This window comes from Hippocampus comes, unplaced genomic scaffold (genome assembly GCF_001891065.2).
Source record: "Hippocampus comes isolate QL1 unplaced genomic scaffold, H_comes_QL1_v1.1 scaffold35, whole genome shotgun sequence".
In the NCBI taxonomy this organism is placed as follows: Eukaryota; Metazoa; Chordata; class Actinopteri; order Syngnathiformes; family Syngnathidae; genus Hippocampus; species Hippocampus comes.
The window spans coordinates 147,290-159,712 of record NW_017805279.1 but is presented as its reverse complement, the minus strand read 5'-3'; the positions used below and the strand labels follow the sequence as shown (position 1 = coordinate 159,712).

At 45.2% G+C, this 12,423-nt stretch overlaps 2 protein-coding genes across 3 annotated transcripts in view; both read left to right on the top strand.

Moving 5' to 3' along the window:
• rnf19b (ring finger protein 19B) overlaps positions 1 to 9,826 on the top strand; it is a 15,085-nt gene extending 5,259 nt beyond the window's left edge. The window contains exons 3-11 of the mRNA XM_019870779.1: positions 3,004 to 3,049; positions 3,447 to 3,646; positions 4,583 to 4,727; positions 5,581 to 5,743; positions 5,938 to 6,052; positions 6,163 to 6,303; positions 6,488 to 6,677; positions 6,789 to 6,923; positions 7,023 to 9,826. Of these exons, the coding sequence (XP_019726338.1) occupies positions 3,004 to 3,049; positions 3,447 to 3,646; positions 4,583 to 4,727; positions 5,581 to 5,743; positions 5,938 to 6,052; positions 6,163 to 6,303; positions 6,488 to 6,677; positions 6,789 to 6,923; positions 7,023 to 7,437 (1,550 nt within the window). The 3' untranslated portion in view covers positions 7,438 to 9,826. The remainder of the gene's footprint in view (positions 1 to 3,003; positions 3,050 to 3,446; positions 3,647 to 4,582; positions 4,728 to 5,580; positions 5,744 to 5,937; positions 6,053 to 6,162; positions 6,304 to 6,487; positions 6,678 to 6,788; positions 6,924 to 7,022) is intronic.
• Positions 9,827 to 10,291: 465 nt separating this feature from the next.
• ndufs5 (NADH:ubiquinone oxidoreductase subunit S5) lies at positions 10,292 to 11,898 on the top strand. Of its 2 annotated transcripts, none has more exons than XM_019870776.1 (3): positions 10,292 to 10,398; positions 11,371 to 11,590; positions 11,694 to 11,898. In XM_019870776.1, the coding sequence occupies exons 2-3, from the start codon at positions 11,375 to 11,377 to the stop codon at positions 11,799 to 11,801; spliced, it is 324 nt and encodes a 107-aa protein (XP_019726335.1). In that variant the 5' UTR covers positions 10,292 to 10,398; positions 11,371 to 11,374; the 3' UTR covers positions 11,802 to 11,898. The 2 variants fall into 2 exon arrangements, with proteins under 2 accessions (XP_019726335.1, XP_019726336.1); XM_019870777.1 differs by having other exon boundaries at positions 10,328 to 10,398; positions 11,349 to 11,590.
• The last annotated feature ends 525 nt before the right edge of the window (positions 11,899 to 12,423 follow it).

Below are 12,423 nucleotides of genomic sequence, written 5' to 3'. Positions count from 1 at the left end.
GTAACTCAGGCTGGCTTTTATGGCTTCAAATGGTTAGCTGTGCTAGCATGCCAGCTAGCTCGTTGCCGATGTGAAAGTAGTTTAGCACCTAGTATTTAAACTAGGGGTGTCAAACTCAGCTTAGTCGCGGGCTAATTTGGAGTTAGGTCTTCCCTGGGTGGGCCGCTATGACAGTGAAACCACAAATACATTACTTGCGCACAAGAAATTAAGAGATTACTAGTTTTGAAATCAGTCAATTATAATCCATCCATTCATTATCCGCTTTATCCTCACAAGGGTCGCGTGGGTTGCCGGAGCTTATCCCAGCTGTCTTCGGGCAGTAGGTGGGGGACATCCTGAACCGGTTGCCAGCCAATCGCAGGTCACACAGAAACGAACAAGCATTCGCGCTCACACTCACACATAGGGACCATTTTAGAGTGTTCAATCAGCCTGCCATGCATGTTTTTGGAACGTGGGAGGAAACCAAAGTACCCGGAGAAAACCCATGCAAACTCCACACAGGGAGGCCGGAACTGGAATTGAATCCGGTACCTCTGCACTGTGAGGTTGACGCGCTAACCATTGGACCACCGGGCCGCCCCGTGAACTATAATAGTTTGTTCAGTTATTGTTTAAGTGAGTATAAACCGGGTAACAAAATTATTGCAAAATCTCAACGTTATTTATTACACATGACAATTTGACATTTCGGGACAGATTTTAGCAAGTTGACACACATGATTTGCTTTCGTTGTGCCAAACAAAATTACCTGGCGGGCCGGATCTGGACCCCGGGCCTTGAGTTTGACACGAACAATTTAAACCATTAAAAATTTGTGACTATCTGACATTTGTTCAATAATTTCTTCGACCAATATCCGCCAACATGCGCCTTCCACCCACAAAAACTTGCCCTTGCCTTTGTGGCTTTCGGTTTGTCTCATCCATTCACAGGAAGCTGAGGAAATGACGGCACACTTTGTGGGTGTGAAATTTGACATTGTTCCCGTCAATCACCTTCCCCTTTTTGCCGTAATCTGGAATCGAGACGATTTCACACAGCGCTGTTGCTTCAGGTCAGCCACCGTCCGCATGGCTGGCACTGATAAGGACAGAAGTTGCAAACGTTGCTCAGATTATCTACTTATTTAAAAATAAATAAATAAAAGACTGAACTCCATGTTGCGAAAGTGGAAATTGTGTTTGGAGGTGTAGGAGAAAGAGGGGGTGTCATGTTGGCTTTGGTGAGGCTGACTGGAATAAGTGAGAGGCGATTGTTTCATCTCAAAAGGCTGCGTGGGTGTATGCAGTAGTGGTGGGCAAAGTGTGGCCCGTGGGCCACCTAAGACCCACCCAGCATTTACACCATGATTATTTTCGTATCCATTTATTTTGCACATTTCAACATTTTCCAGTCGTCTCCGATTTTAAAAGTAACACGTGGCCCTTGAGGAAGAAAGTTTCCCCACCCTTGTGTGTTGCAGAAAGGAGACTAAAGGTTACGTAGATATGCACAAGTACGCAATCCTTTTCCCTGATAAACACCACAAACCAAGGCTTGTGTGCGTGCGTGCGTCAGCAGTATCACGGCGAGCCCACCTGCTGACCTCAATACTCTGAAGGATGGGGCCGCGTCTGACGCCAGTGCTGACTCACCCCTCTCCAAACCGTGCGCACCGTCAACTAATTCCACGGCAGCTCACAAACAGCAGCTGCGGCGACACACAACACATGCCGTGCACCAGGTGGCACCTTTCTCTGTCACGGGGGCCCTCGTCGACGGGAATTCCATCTTTGGTTATGTGTCGACTGCTGTTTGTTGACTCAACAGATGTGGGAGTAGAAATGAAATTGGTCCCCAACTGTGCAAGTGAAACAACCCAATTAATGACTCAGACACTTCCCGATGTTGTCAGAAGGACTCAAGTGAAACAGTCTCCGGGAAAGTGGTTCTCTCCACTTTGGTCATCGCCACTTTGCCTCCTCTCCAAGCAGGGGAGGAGAGGAGAAGTGGCAGTAAAACAGGCCAAAATCCAAAATGTGATAGAAGAACAATTTTTTTCCCTGTGTGACTATCCATTCGGTTATGTGTCGACTGCTGTTTGTTGACTCAACAGATGTGGGAGAAGAAATTTAATTGGTCCCCAACTGTGCAAGTGAAACAACCCAATTAATGACTCAGACACTTCCCGATGTTGTCAGAAGGACTCAAGTGAAACAGACTCTGGGAAAGTGGTTCTCCCCACTTTGGTCATCGCCACCTTGCCTCCTCTCCAAGCGGGGGGAGGAGAGGAGAAGTGGCAGTAAAACAGGCCAAAATCCAAAATGTTGTGATAGAAGTACAATTTTTTTTTCCTGTGTGACTATCCATTCGAAAGTTAGTTCCAATTGTAACAGCCAAAACTGCCCAAGTACTCCATTAGACACTTTCTCACATCGACTCTGGTTGGTCGATGATAAACTCACTTACTTGTAACAGAATCAATCCATGGACTGCGGAAATTGCCCAAAGTTGGTACATCTATGGTTCATTTGCATTTTGCTCAGGTGGGACAGGGACAGTGGAAAACCAAAACAACACACACACAAAAAAAAAAAATCCTTTCTGTCACTTTGTAATGCACATTACTGCCACCTGCAAGACTGAAGTGCATAGGTATCACCTGACATGACCTGTTTTTTTGGCTGCGGTTTGGTTTTAGCCTTTTGTGGAGGTGTGCACTCTCCAATCTACTCGTTACTTGCCGTTGTGTCTTTAATACTCTTTTGTTTTCTTGTAGTGTTTAATGTGGTGGGGGAAACTGGGAAAAGTCATAATTGTAACAGCACCCGAAAGGGTGCTGTGGCACAGGTGGAGGTAATCGGACCATCTGGAACATTCCGTATGCGAACACATGGATCTCGCTGGATGTTCCGAGCTGCGAATCTGCTGCGCATCAGCGTGCGTGCGTGTGTCTGGAAATGCGTGTGTTGACTGGCCTATCGAGAAAGTGTTGGGCCCTCTGCTGCGGCTGTCAGTTGCCATGACGATGGTGGATGCGAAAGAGAGGCAGCGTTGCCAAGGGTAACGGGACTTCATTGAACACATCAGCGCGCACCAACGGAGCTCCGTGACCGGGACGTAGTTTGTGTGTGTGTGTGTGTGTGTGTGTGTGTGTGTGTGTGTGTGTGTGTGTGTGAGTGAGTGAGTGAGTGAAATCCATCATTCTGTTGGCGTGCAGGCTCAGCAGCATTCCCGTACACAACACTGACATGTCTGCGTTTATAAATATCCTCCGTGTAGCTTGCTTGTACCAGGCTGTGTCTTCTTGTATGTTCACATTAATGGTGGAAAAAAAAAACCTTAAAATGATTTATCAAACCTAGCCTTTTGAACAGGGGTGTGTAGACTTTTTCTACCCACTGCTGTATTTTTATTTTAGTATTGGTCACCGCCCACATTTTGTTTTTTTGGTCTCCAGGTTCGCCGTCATCGCTTCTGGCTGTGCCAGCTGCCCCCGGCTGGTGTGCCGGCGCGAGGGCTGTGGCGCCGAGTTTTGCTACCACTGCAAACAGGCCTGGCACCCCAACCAGACCTGTGACTCGGCCCGCCAGCAGAGGGCGCAGTCGCTGCACACGCACAGCACCCACTCGCCAAGCTACACCCAAGAGCAGGGACCAGGTGACGAACGCTTTGAACCGGTGGTTCTCAAACAGCAAGCCGTACTTTAGAGATGTGCAAAAAGGATCTCATACACTTTTTTTTAAAACTTAATTACGGTGGTTCTCAAACAGCAAGCCGTACTTTAGAGATGCGCAAAAAGAATCTCATACACTTTTTTTTTAAAACTTTGCCTAATTACCCGAGTCATGGTTCAGCCTTTTTGGGTAAACAAGAAAAATATACAACAAATTCAGTGTCCAGTTGTCTCGATTCAAACCTGAATGATTGAGAACCTGCACAGATATCAAGAAATTTGAACTGATATTGTCACATTAAGTTAAAAATGGCATTGAGGATGCAAGTTACACAAAAGAGTGCCGGAGCATAGACAAAAACAAGACAAGCAAACACACACACACACACACACACACACAAACACACACACGCACACACACACACACACACACACACACACACGTCAACTTTGAGCTACAAGGCCAAAATGACCTTTAAAGGGCAGCAGGTGTGTTTCCAGCATCCTCATTTCAAACAAATACACTTGACATGCTAAGCTAACCGGCTACTTGCTGAATCATCTTGCATTACCTCCACCAAGGAGCTCTTGTTTTCAATTCAATTCATTTTTGTGTACAATTTTTGGTCAAATTCCAGATCAGACTTTAATTGAATTCTTCATGCCATGGTCACAAATTCAATCCAGCTATTGATAATGATGTATTTTATGTAGAGCCTTTTTGGCCACTGAAGGACACCGTACAATGTGTTAAACAACACAGAAGTAACTGCAACTACTGAATAAAAATACCAAATCACAACATTCATAAAAATTTGACGTCCGATTTAGATTAAACCTATTCATTTGAATTTGTTGTCAGTCGTATTCAGATGGTGCATTCGGTTGACCGATTTGTCTCATGTGTGATGTGTGTGTAGCGGATGACATCAAGCCGTGCCCGCGCTGCGGCGCCTACATCATCAAGATGAACGACGGCAGCTGCAATCACATGACGTGCGCCGTGTGCGGCTGCGAGTTCTGCTGGCTGTGCATGAAGGAGATCTCGGACCTGCACTACCTGAGGTAAGCTAGCCGCAGTTTTGCAATCCTCATCCATATGACAATGCAGAAATAAATGCGACCGTTGGGTCACAAGTTTAATCTGGATTTGATCTAGATTGCCCATTTAATGATAGCTTTTACCCAGAGACACCTGAAGCAAACCATATTGGTTTTATATCTAAGATCCACTAACTTAATGTTAACATAATGCAAAGCATGAGAGACAGGCTAATGGAAATTAGCACGTGTAATCTGGATTTGATCTAGATTGCCCATTTAATGATAGCTTTTACCCAGAGACACCTGAAGCAAACCATATTGGTTTTGTATCTAAGGTCCACTAACATAATGCAAAGCATGAGAGACAGGCAAATGGAAATTAGCACATGCAATTTACCCTTGCATGTACAAACTACCCCCGGTGATCTTATTGAGAAATAATGTTTTGAGGTGTCACATTCACTCTAATAATTTTTCTTTGAACCTAAAAAACTTGGTGCGATTGTCAAAGAAGAAGCAATTTGCCTTAGGACGTGTACATTTTTTCATCCATGGGTGGATATGAAATTATATTTTAGTATTTACGGGTTCAAGGCTTGACTGTATATGTTTTACATCCCCATGCCCTGCACACGTACCTTAATTCACTCTAATAATTTTTCTTTGAACCTAAAAAACATGGTGCGATTGTCAAAGAAGAAGCAAATTGCCTTAGGACGTGTACATTTTTTCACCCATGGGTAGATATGAAATTATATTTTAGTATTTAGTATTCACGGGTTCAAGGCTTGACTGTATATGTTTTACCCCCCCCCCCCCACACACACACACACACACACGTACCTCCATCCGCATCCTGCTTCTTCCGCCGCAGCCCATCTGGCTGCACCTTCTGGGGCAAGAAGCCGTGGAGCAGGAAGAAGAAAATTCTGTGGCAGCTGGGCACGCTCATCGGTGCCCCCGTGGGCATCACGCTCATCGCCGGCATCGCCATCCCCGCCATGGTCATCGGCATCCCCGTCTATGTTGGCCGCAAGGTGAGAAGCACGTACGGTCGACCTCATGAGCAGCTTAAGAGGCAGTCAAATGTGGAATTGCTTTGAGTCTGCGAAATGAGGCCTCATTCGTCCCAAAAAGTGAATAAATCCGCCATTCAGAGTTCTTAAAATTTCCACAAACACAATGACCGCTATATTTTATTTGGAGACGGCACTGATTATGCGCTCCGCAGATCCACGCTCACTACGAAGTGAAGAAGACGTCTCGCCACCGCAGGAACTTGGCCATCACGGGCGGCGTGACCTTGTCCATCCTCACCGCGCCCGTCATCGCCGCCGTCAGCGTGGGTGAGCAATTCGGCAGAAAACCGAACCACGACAACACTTTCGATCTAATTCGAAGGTTAACATTCAGAACGTGGCCGCGTTCGTGTACTCATCTTTTGGTCGCTCGTCAGGCATCGGCGTGCCCATCATGTTGGCGTACGTTTACGGTGTGGTGCCCATCTCGCTGTGCCGAGGAGGCGGCTGCGGCGTGAGCAGAGGGAAGGGCCGGGGGGTGCGTATCGACTTTGACGAGGACGATGGGCCGATCACAGGTGAGGAGGACCTCCACCTGGTGCAAAGCCCTTTGAGCATTTCGTTGATCCTTCCATCCGTGATAACCAATTTAAGTTGTATGTGTACTAGTGTGCACTTTGTCCTTACTAGTAGGGCAACTCTAAATAAAACAAATACGACGATAGGAATTATTATATTAATATAGAATATTGTCTGACTCAGTGGCAGATGCGTGGCGAGCTCTCAAGTCGCCAAGCCTTGGCGAGAGCAGCCTGGACGGTGCGGTGAGCGGCCTAAGCACCACTTCCCCCAGTGAGGGGCTTTCGATGGTGCCGGGGACCGTCGGGGAAGCGCCCCACTTCAACACCCTGGCCGGCGGCGCGCTGGGGGCCCGTGCCGGCAAATACAGCAGGTGAGGAGGACGGCGCTTGAGACGGTTTCGGATGACGTCAGAGTGCGCTGTGTGCGCATGAGCCCGGCGTGGAAGGTTTACCACATGAGTTGTTTGCGTGCCCCGCTCCAGGCTGGAAGTGCAGGCGGGAGAGCTGGCCAAGGAGTCGGCCCAGAAGGAGACGGGGAGCTTGGGGGCGGGGAGCGACTGTGCCAGTACGCGCGGGATGGCCGGCTCCATCATCTCCTCCTACACGCTGCCTGACAGGTACATCATTTTTTTCTGTCTGGGTCTTGTGGTTGCCCTCCTCTGATCATGAAGATCCTCACTTTGGCTTCTTCTGTTGTGGTGGGTGACGCCCCTTAGGGAGTGCACCAACCTGGAAATCCAAGTGGACATTGAGACCAAACCCAGCCACCTCTGCCTGACCAGCGAGGAGGACCTTGCTCCAGCCGCCGCCGCGAGCGCCTTGGTAGGGGAGGAGCCCCTGGACTGCAGCTCCAGACGAGGCGGCGCTCCGGGCCTGTCGCCGGGCGGCTCGGTGCGGGACAAGGACGAGGGCCTCCACGATGTCACTCTGGCTCAGCCCGAAAGCATCCGCAGCGACTTGGAGATGTCCGACACGCAGTCGGACGACATCGCCGAGCTGACGTCGGACGACTGCGACTCGCCCCGGCCCAAGGGACCGCTGCCCACGCAAGTCGCCTCGTGCCGGGCCATGAGCACCCCCACTGAAGGCCTTCACTGTCCCGCCGACGCCAACGTCATCCTGTATGTGTGAGATGCCGGAAGATTTGAAAAGTTTTTGAGCATTTCTTCCATATCCTGGATATCCATCTTGAGATCTACTAGTCCAAGTCTTTGTCCTCACTGGTAAGACAATTTGGCGCGCTAGTAGACCGACTGAATATCAAGCATATTCAATAAACGCTCAAATGTCTTTTCAAAGACAGCAGCTCTCAGGAACGCACAACAAACATTCTGACCTCCCTTAATGTTGTTTTTTTTTTCCCTGTTGTTTTTTTGTTTGTTTTCTTTCCTGCTTTTTTGCCTCCAGCAGACGTGCCACCCTGGCGACCGGCTGACAATCTTCTCATTGTCAGAGTTCTACCTCTGAGATTTATATGTGCGTGTTTACTCCCTGGGATAAAATGCCTTGGCTACTACTTAATTTGGGGGGGAAAAAAACAAAAAAAAAGAGGTACAAGTTTTCCACACAAGCAGGTGAAACCTGGCGCACAGCCCCAGCGGAAGTGGAAAAAAACCATGCGTGTAACGTGTGTGTGTGTGTGTGTGTGTGAGAGAGAAAATGAAAGAAAAACTGTGGCTTTGTTTTCCTCCTCCTGCTCTGTTCAACTGTCGCTTGCTGTGTGCGCATGAGCCCGGTGTGGAAGGTTTACCAACGTGAATGCACAGCAAATACACAAAAGAAATTTCTGTAGATGACTACTACACTGTTTATTGAGTAAGTAATATTATGACACCGATGAGAGCCACACAGACTTTTGGGCGGTGCAAGCGCAATGCAGTGGCGCCTCTAGAATCAAGTGACCACACTTCAATTTTTGAGATACCGGCTGTCGTTTGACTATTTTCAATTTTTTTTTTTTTTTTTGCATTGACCTGAGTTAAATTCTGAGATACGAGTGCCGTATCTCGCAATACTCACGGGCTAATGTATATATATTTTTTTAATCCTCTGCAATCAGTGCAGTGAAACTATTATACTGCCCCCAAGTGGCCAAATTCCGCACAGCTGAAGGAGACGCAATGAAAGCGTTATGATGGCCAAACTGTCATGCTTTACATTTTATTTAATTATTAATGCAAGTATGATTTTAATTATTTTGTCGATTGGTAAATCTGATTTTCAATATGTTTTTAATTTCTACACCATTATTTAAAAAAAACAAAACGGGTTATTATGTCAAATGGATAGTGTAGAAAATGCACCAACAAACATGATCATTCATTTCCTGGTTTGGTCCGCAACATGTCAGGAAATAGGCCAAAATGTTTCGTATTCTTTTCCAAAGTAAGAGCAAATTTTTATTTTGATCCAACGCAGAGCTCAGTGTCCTTTCATTCTCAAGGCACCACTGTATTTGTATCTGTGAACAACAAAATGATGTTGACGGATGTCTGCACATACCTGAAGTTGTCACTGTGTGTGCGTGTATTTAACTGGTTCGCATATTGGATTATTTTTTTTCTTTTTGCTGGTTTTGAATGCGCACTTTTGCACTTTAACCAAGCTTGTCTTTTTTTTCCGTTGGTGGGGGCTACTCATCATCGTCTTGATCATCATCATCATGCGTTTGCATTTAAAGGAGACGTATGTGTCCCCCCCCCGCCCCCCACTACACACACACACACACACACGAACAATTCAAAATGGTTTGTAATTATCTTATGACTGTTGTGACATTCTTTGGTCAAGAAAGTCCAAAGATAAAAAAAATAAAACACACTTTAGACACATTACACAGAGTGTGGAAGGGAAAAAAGGCCATTGACAAGTGGAACATTTTCATTCATGGAGTCAGCACTTAACACACTATACTGTGTGTATGTGGCACATTGGCATGTTGTTGTTTTTTTGTTTTTTCATTATTCAATATCTCCCCTGAATTTACATGCAACCAAATTCAAGATCACACCAGGATGCCTTTTATGTTTGACGTGACTGAAGTGTTAATCTCCAAAACCTTTTTTTGTGGTTCACTAATATTTTGTGCGTGTGTGTATGTGTATATAATGCTTTTAATTGTGATTTTGGAGGTAAACACTGATGGTCGTCTTAATCATTCTCACTGGCCTGAATTATTTCTCGGCTTTGTGCTTGCCTATGAACTGGAGTGGGGGGTGACACGCTTCTTGGAGTCTGCGTGGAATGTTCCTCATGTCCGACGTGCAACTTTTCGTCTTCGGCTGCTTGTTTCATTTGCTGCACTTTTTACTCATTTTTCTCCTTGCCTGAGATAAAGCACTCGAATGTACCACGGGCCTGTACCTTAGCGACCAAGCGTCTATTGGAGATATTTGGGTGAAAACAAGATAGATTTAGCAATATTTGAGTGTAACTAAACCGCTCTTCTACTTCCTGTCACTGTCAAAGTCTCACCCTGGCGTGAGGATGCAATTGCAGGACTGTGAATGACCTTTTTTTTGGGGGGGGGGGGGCGAAATAAACACAATCGGATGTTTACCAAAGCAGTGTTTCATTATTCACTCTGTGTATCCATTTTTAATCAGTGCTTCACTTTTTCCACATTCCAAAATGGAATACATTCATCCCCGACCCGCATAAAATTCGACACAAAGCATCCTCTAACTTGTTTTGTGCAAACGTATTACAAGTAAAAATAAGTAAAATAATAAAAAGCGCTTTTTTGACTGGCTAATTATTTGATTCATTTATTCAATTCATTATATTTTTTGTGAGGGGATTTGGGATCTAAATGAACCTCCAGCACTGAACAGTCAAACAATATTCTACATGGCTCACAGGACGAAAAGAATATGGTCGGATATATGGAGCGAATTAACTAAACGAACAACGAGCGATCTCACAGTTTCGTTTTAAACTATTTTGTACTTGTGACACGCATTCTGCTTGATCCATTTTTGTCCACTAGGTAGCAGTAGCGTACGACTATCGCGACATATATTTCACTTTACGACAGTCGCAAAGCAAAACGGTACAACCGGGGGAAGGTTAAATTGACGCCTATAATACACGGTAATATGATGTGATTCCGTTTTATGATGATATTGTAATGTTAAGTCCGAGTTTTCGATTGGAAGTAGACTTCAAGTTGAGCTATTACTTTCTGTCAACGTACAAAATGTACTTGAGTCGCTGTTCGCACGACATGTCATTGACAGGGGACTGTTTGGCTAGCTGTCGTGCTCACATACTTGTTAGCCGACATTTTTGAAACTATCATTCATATTTTTGTGCATAAAGTGGTTGTAATAGACAATTTCATGACGATTGGACCTTGCCTTGCGAGTCTTAAAACATAAAATTGACTTAACCCTTTCGGCGGAGGAGGTTTTTACAATGAAATATTCGTCATTGTGATTTTACCGTGACCGGCAACTCGCCATCTCGCGTTCGATCGCGCGAGAAACTGGAATTGTATTCTTTACGCGTTAAATTTTCTACATTTAAACAAGTTTAACACGCAATTTCTACACTTGATAAGATGTAAAGTGTCTTCTGCTGGCGTACAGACACGCGAACATTCAAAGCACTGCAGAAATGTGTCAGGGTTATAGTTAGTGTTTGGGTTAGGTTTGTAATGCCGACAACAGCCCATTTTCAGTGACAAACCACATTTTAGAATTTTATGTAAATAGACAGAAAGGGTTGAAACGAGGCAGGAACCACGCACCGTGCAGAACTTACTGCAAAATAGCAAGAATCCTCGGTCCGGCCAATCAGTCGTTCATGGCTTAATTTAATGCTCGGAGTACAGTTAGCTGTCACGGTAAAATAACCACTGGTGAAATAATTGTTGTTATCTCTTGGACCAAATCAGCAATGTTTTTTTCCTAAACAACTCTCATTGACATCCCCAGAAATAACAAACATTTTTTACTTATATTTCTTTACAGATAATCCCAAAAAAGGTTTCTCTTGGGAAGTGTGTTTTTATTTATTTATTTATTTTTTGTGTACCTTAGAGTGGGCTATTTCGTTCCTCAGCACGATGCCGTTCGTGGACCTGCAGTCGCGCCTGGGCGTGGACGTGGACCGCTGGCTGCTGCTGCAGAGTGGGCCGCAGCCTAACCAGCGGGCTGCGCGTTGCCACGCCTTTGAGAAGGAGTTGGTCGAGTGTTCCCACGGCATTGGGGCGACCCGCGCCAAGCGAGAGTGCCGGCTGGAGTTTGAGGACTTCTATGAGTGCATGCACAGGCAGAAACTGGTAGTTATTGATGCCTTGCTTTTTTTGTTTTTCCCCAACTGCAGAGGGTAGAATGAAAAAAAACCCCAATTCGGATTCTGTCCTTGTTTTCTTGCCGTTGCAGCACAAGCGTTTGTACACCATCCGCCAGCAGCGTGACAAGATGATTAAGGAGGGCACGTACACACCGCCTGCTCACCACACAGGCCAGAGTGGCCAGTCCGACCCGTGAACACCGGGTCACCACTCACCTGCCCGCACCTCAATTGTCATCGTGTACAGTAAAAAATCTTCCTCTCCCAGTTAATAAAAATAAGTCTTTCCTTCTACTCTTCATTTTCTGTCCTTGAATGTTTCTATGGCAAGGCAGACAATGTTTATAATCAGTCTTGTAACTTAAAGGGGAAAACACTGCTGTTTAGAATAACTCTGGTCAACATTTTTTTTTAAATCAGAGATGCAGGTAAAGTAAACTGTTAATGATTTTTTTTTTTTTTACTGATTCTTAATCTGCCCTCAGGTTTCAAAATAATAATATCACAACAAAATAATATGTAATATAGTTATAGATTTATGAATTAAGGGTTAGGCTCAGCAACAGGTGGTAGCCATAAATTAAAACACATGGGAAAATAAATCTTGTGCAAGCTTGTTTAGGTCAAATTTCAAAATAAAAATATCTGAAAAACATGATGTGATAGAAACAAAGGGCATTTTTGTACTATAATCAGTATCAACGACGTTTCGGGACCATCAGATTAAAATTGACTGTTGACCAGGGTAATTCTTTCATAACTTCTACAATACATCTTTATTTATATAGTGCTTACATGATTGTCTTTCAAATGTTGTTC

What these genes read in the sequence shown, in the direction of transcription:
- ndufs5 (XM_019870776.1), top strand. Translation starts at nt 11,375, where the DNA reads ATGCCGTTCGTGGACCTGCAGTCGCGCCTGGGCGTGGACGTGGACCGC. An exon ending in GCATGCACAGGCAGAAACTG is followed by an intron (nt 11,591 to 11,693) that starts GTAGTTATTGAT and finishes TTGCCGTTGCAG; the next exon opens with CACAAGCGTTTGTACACCAT.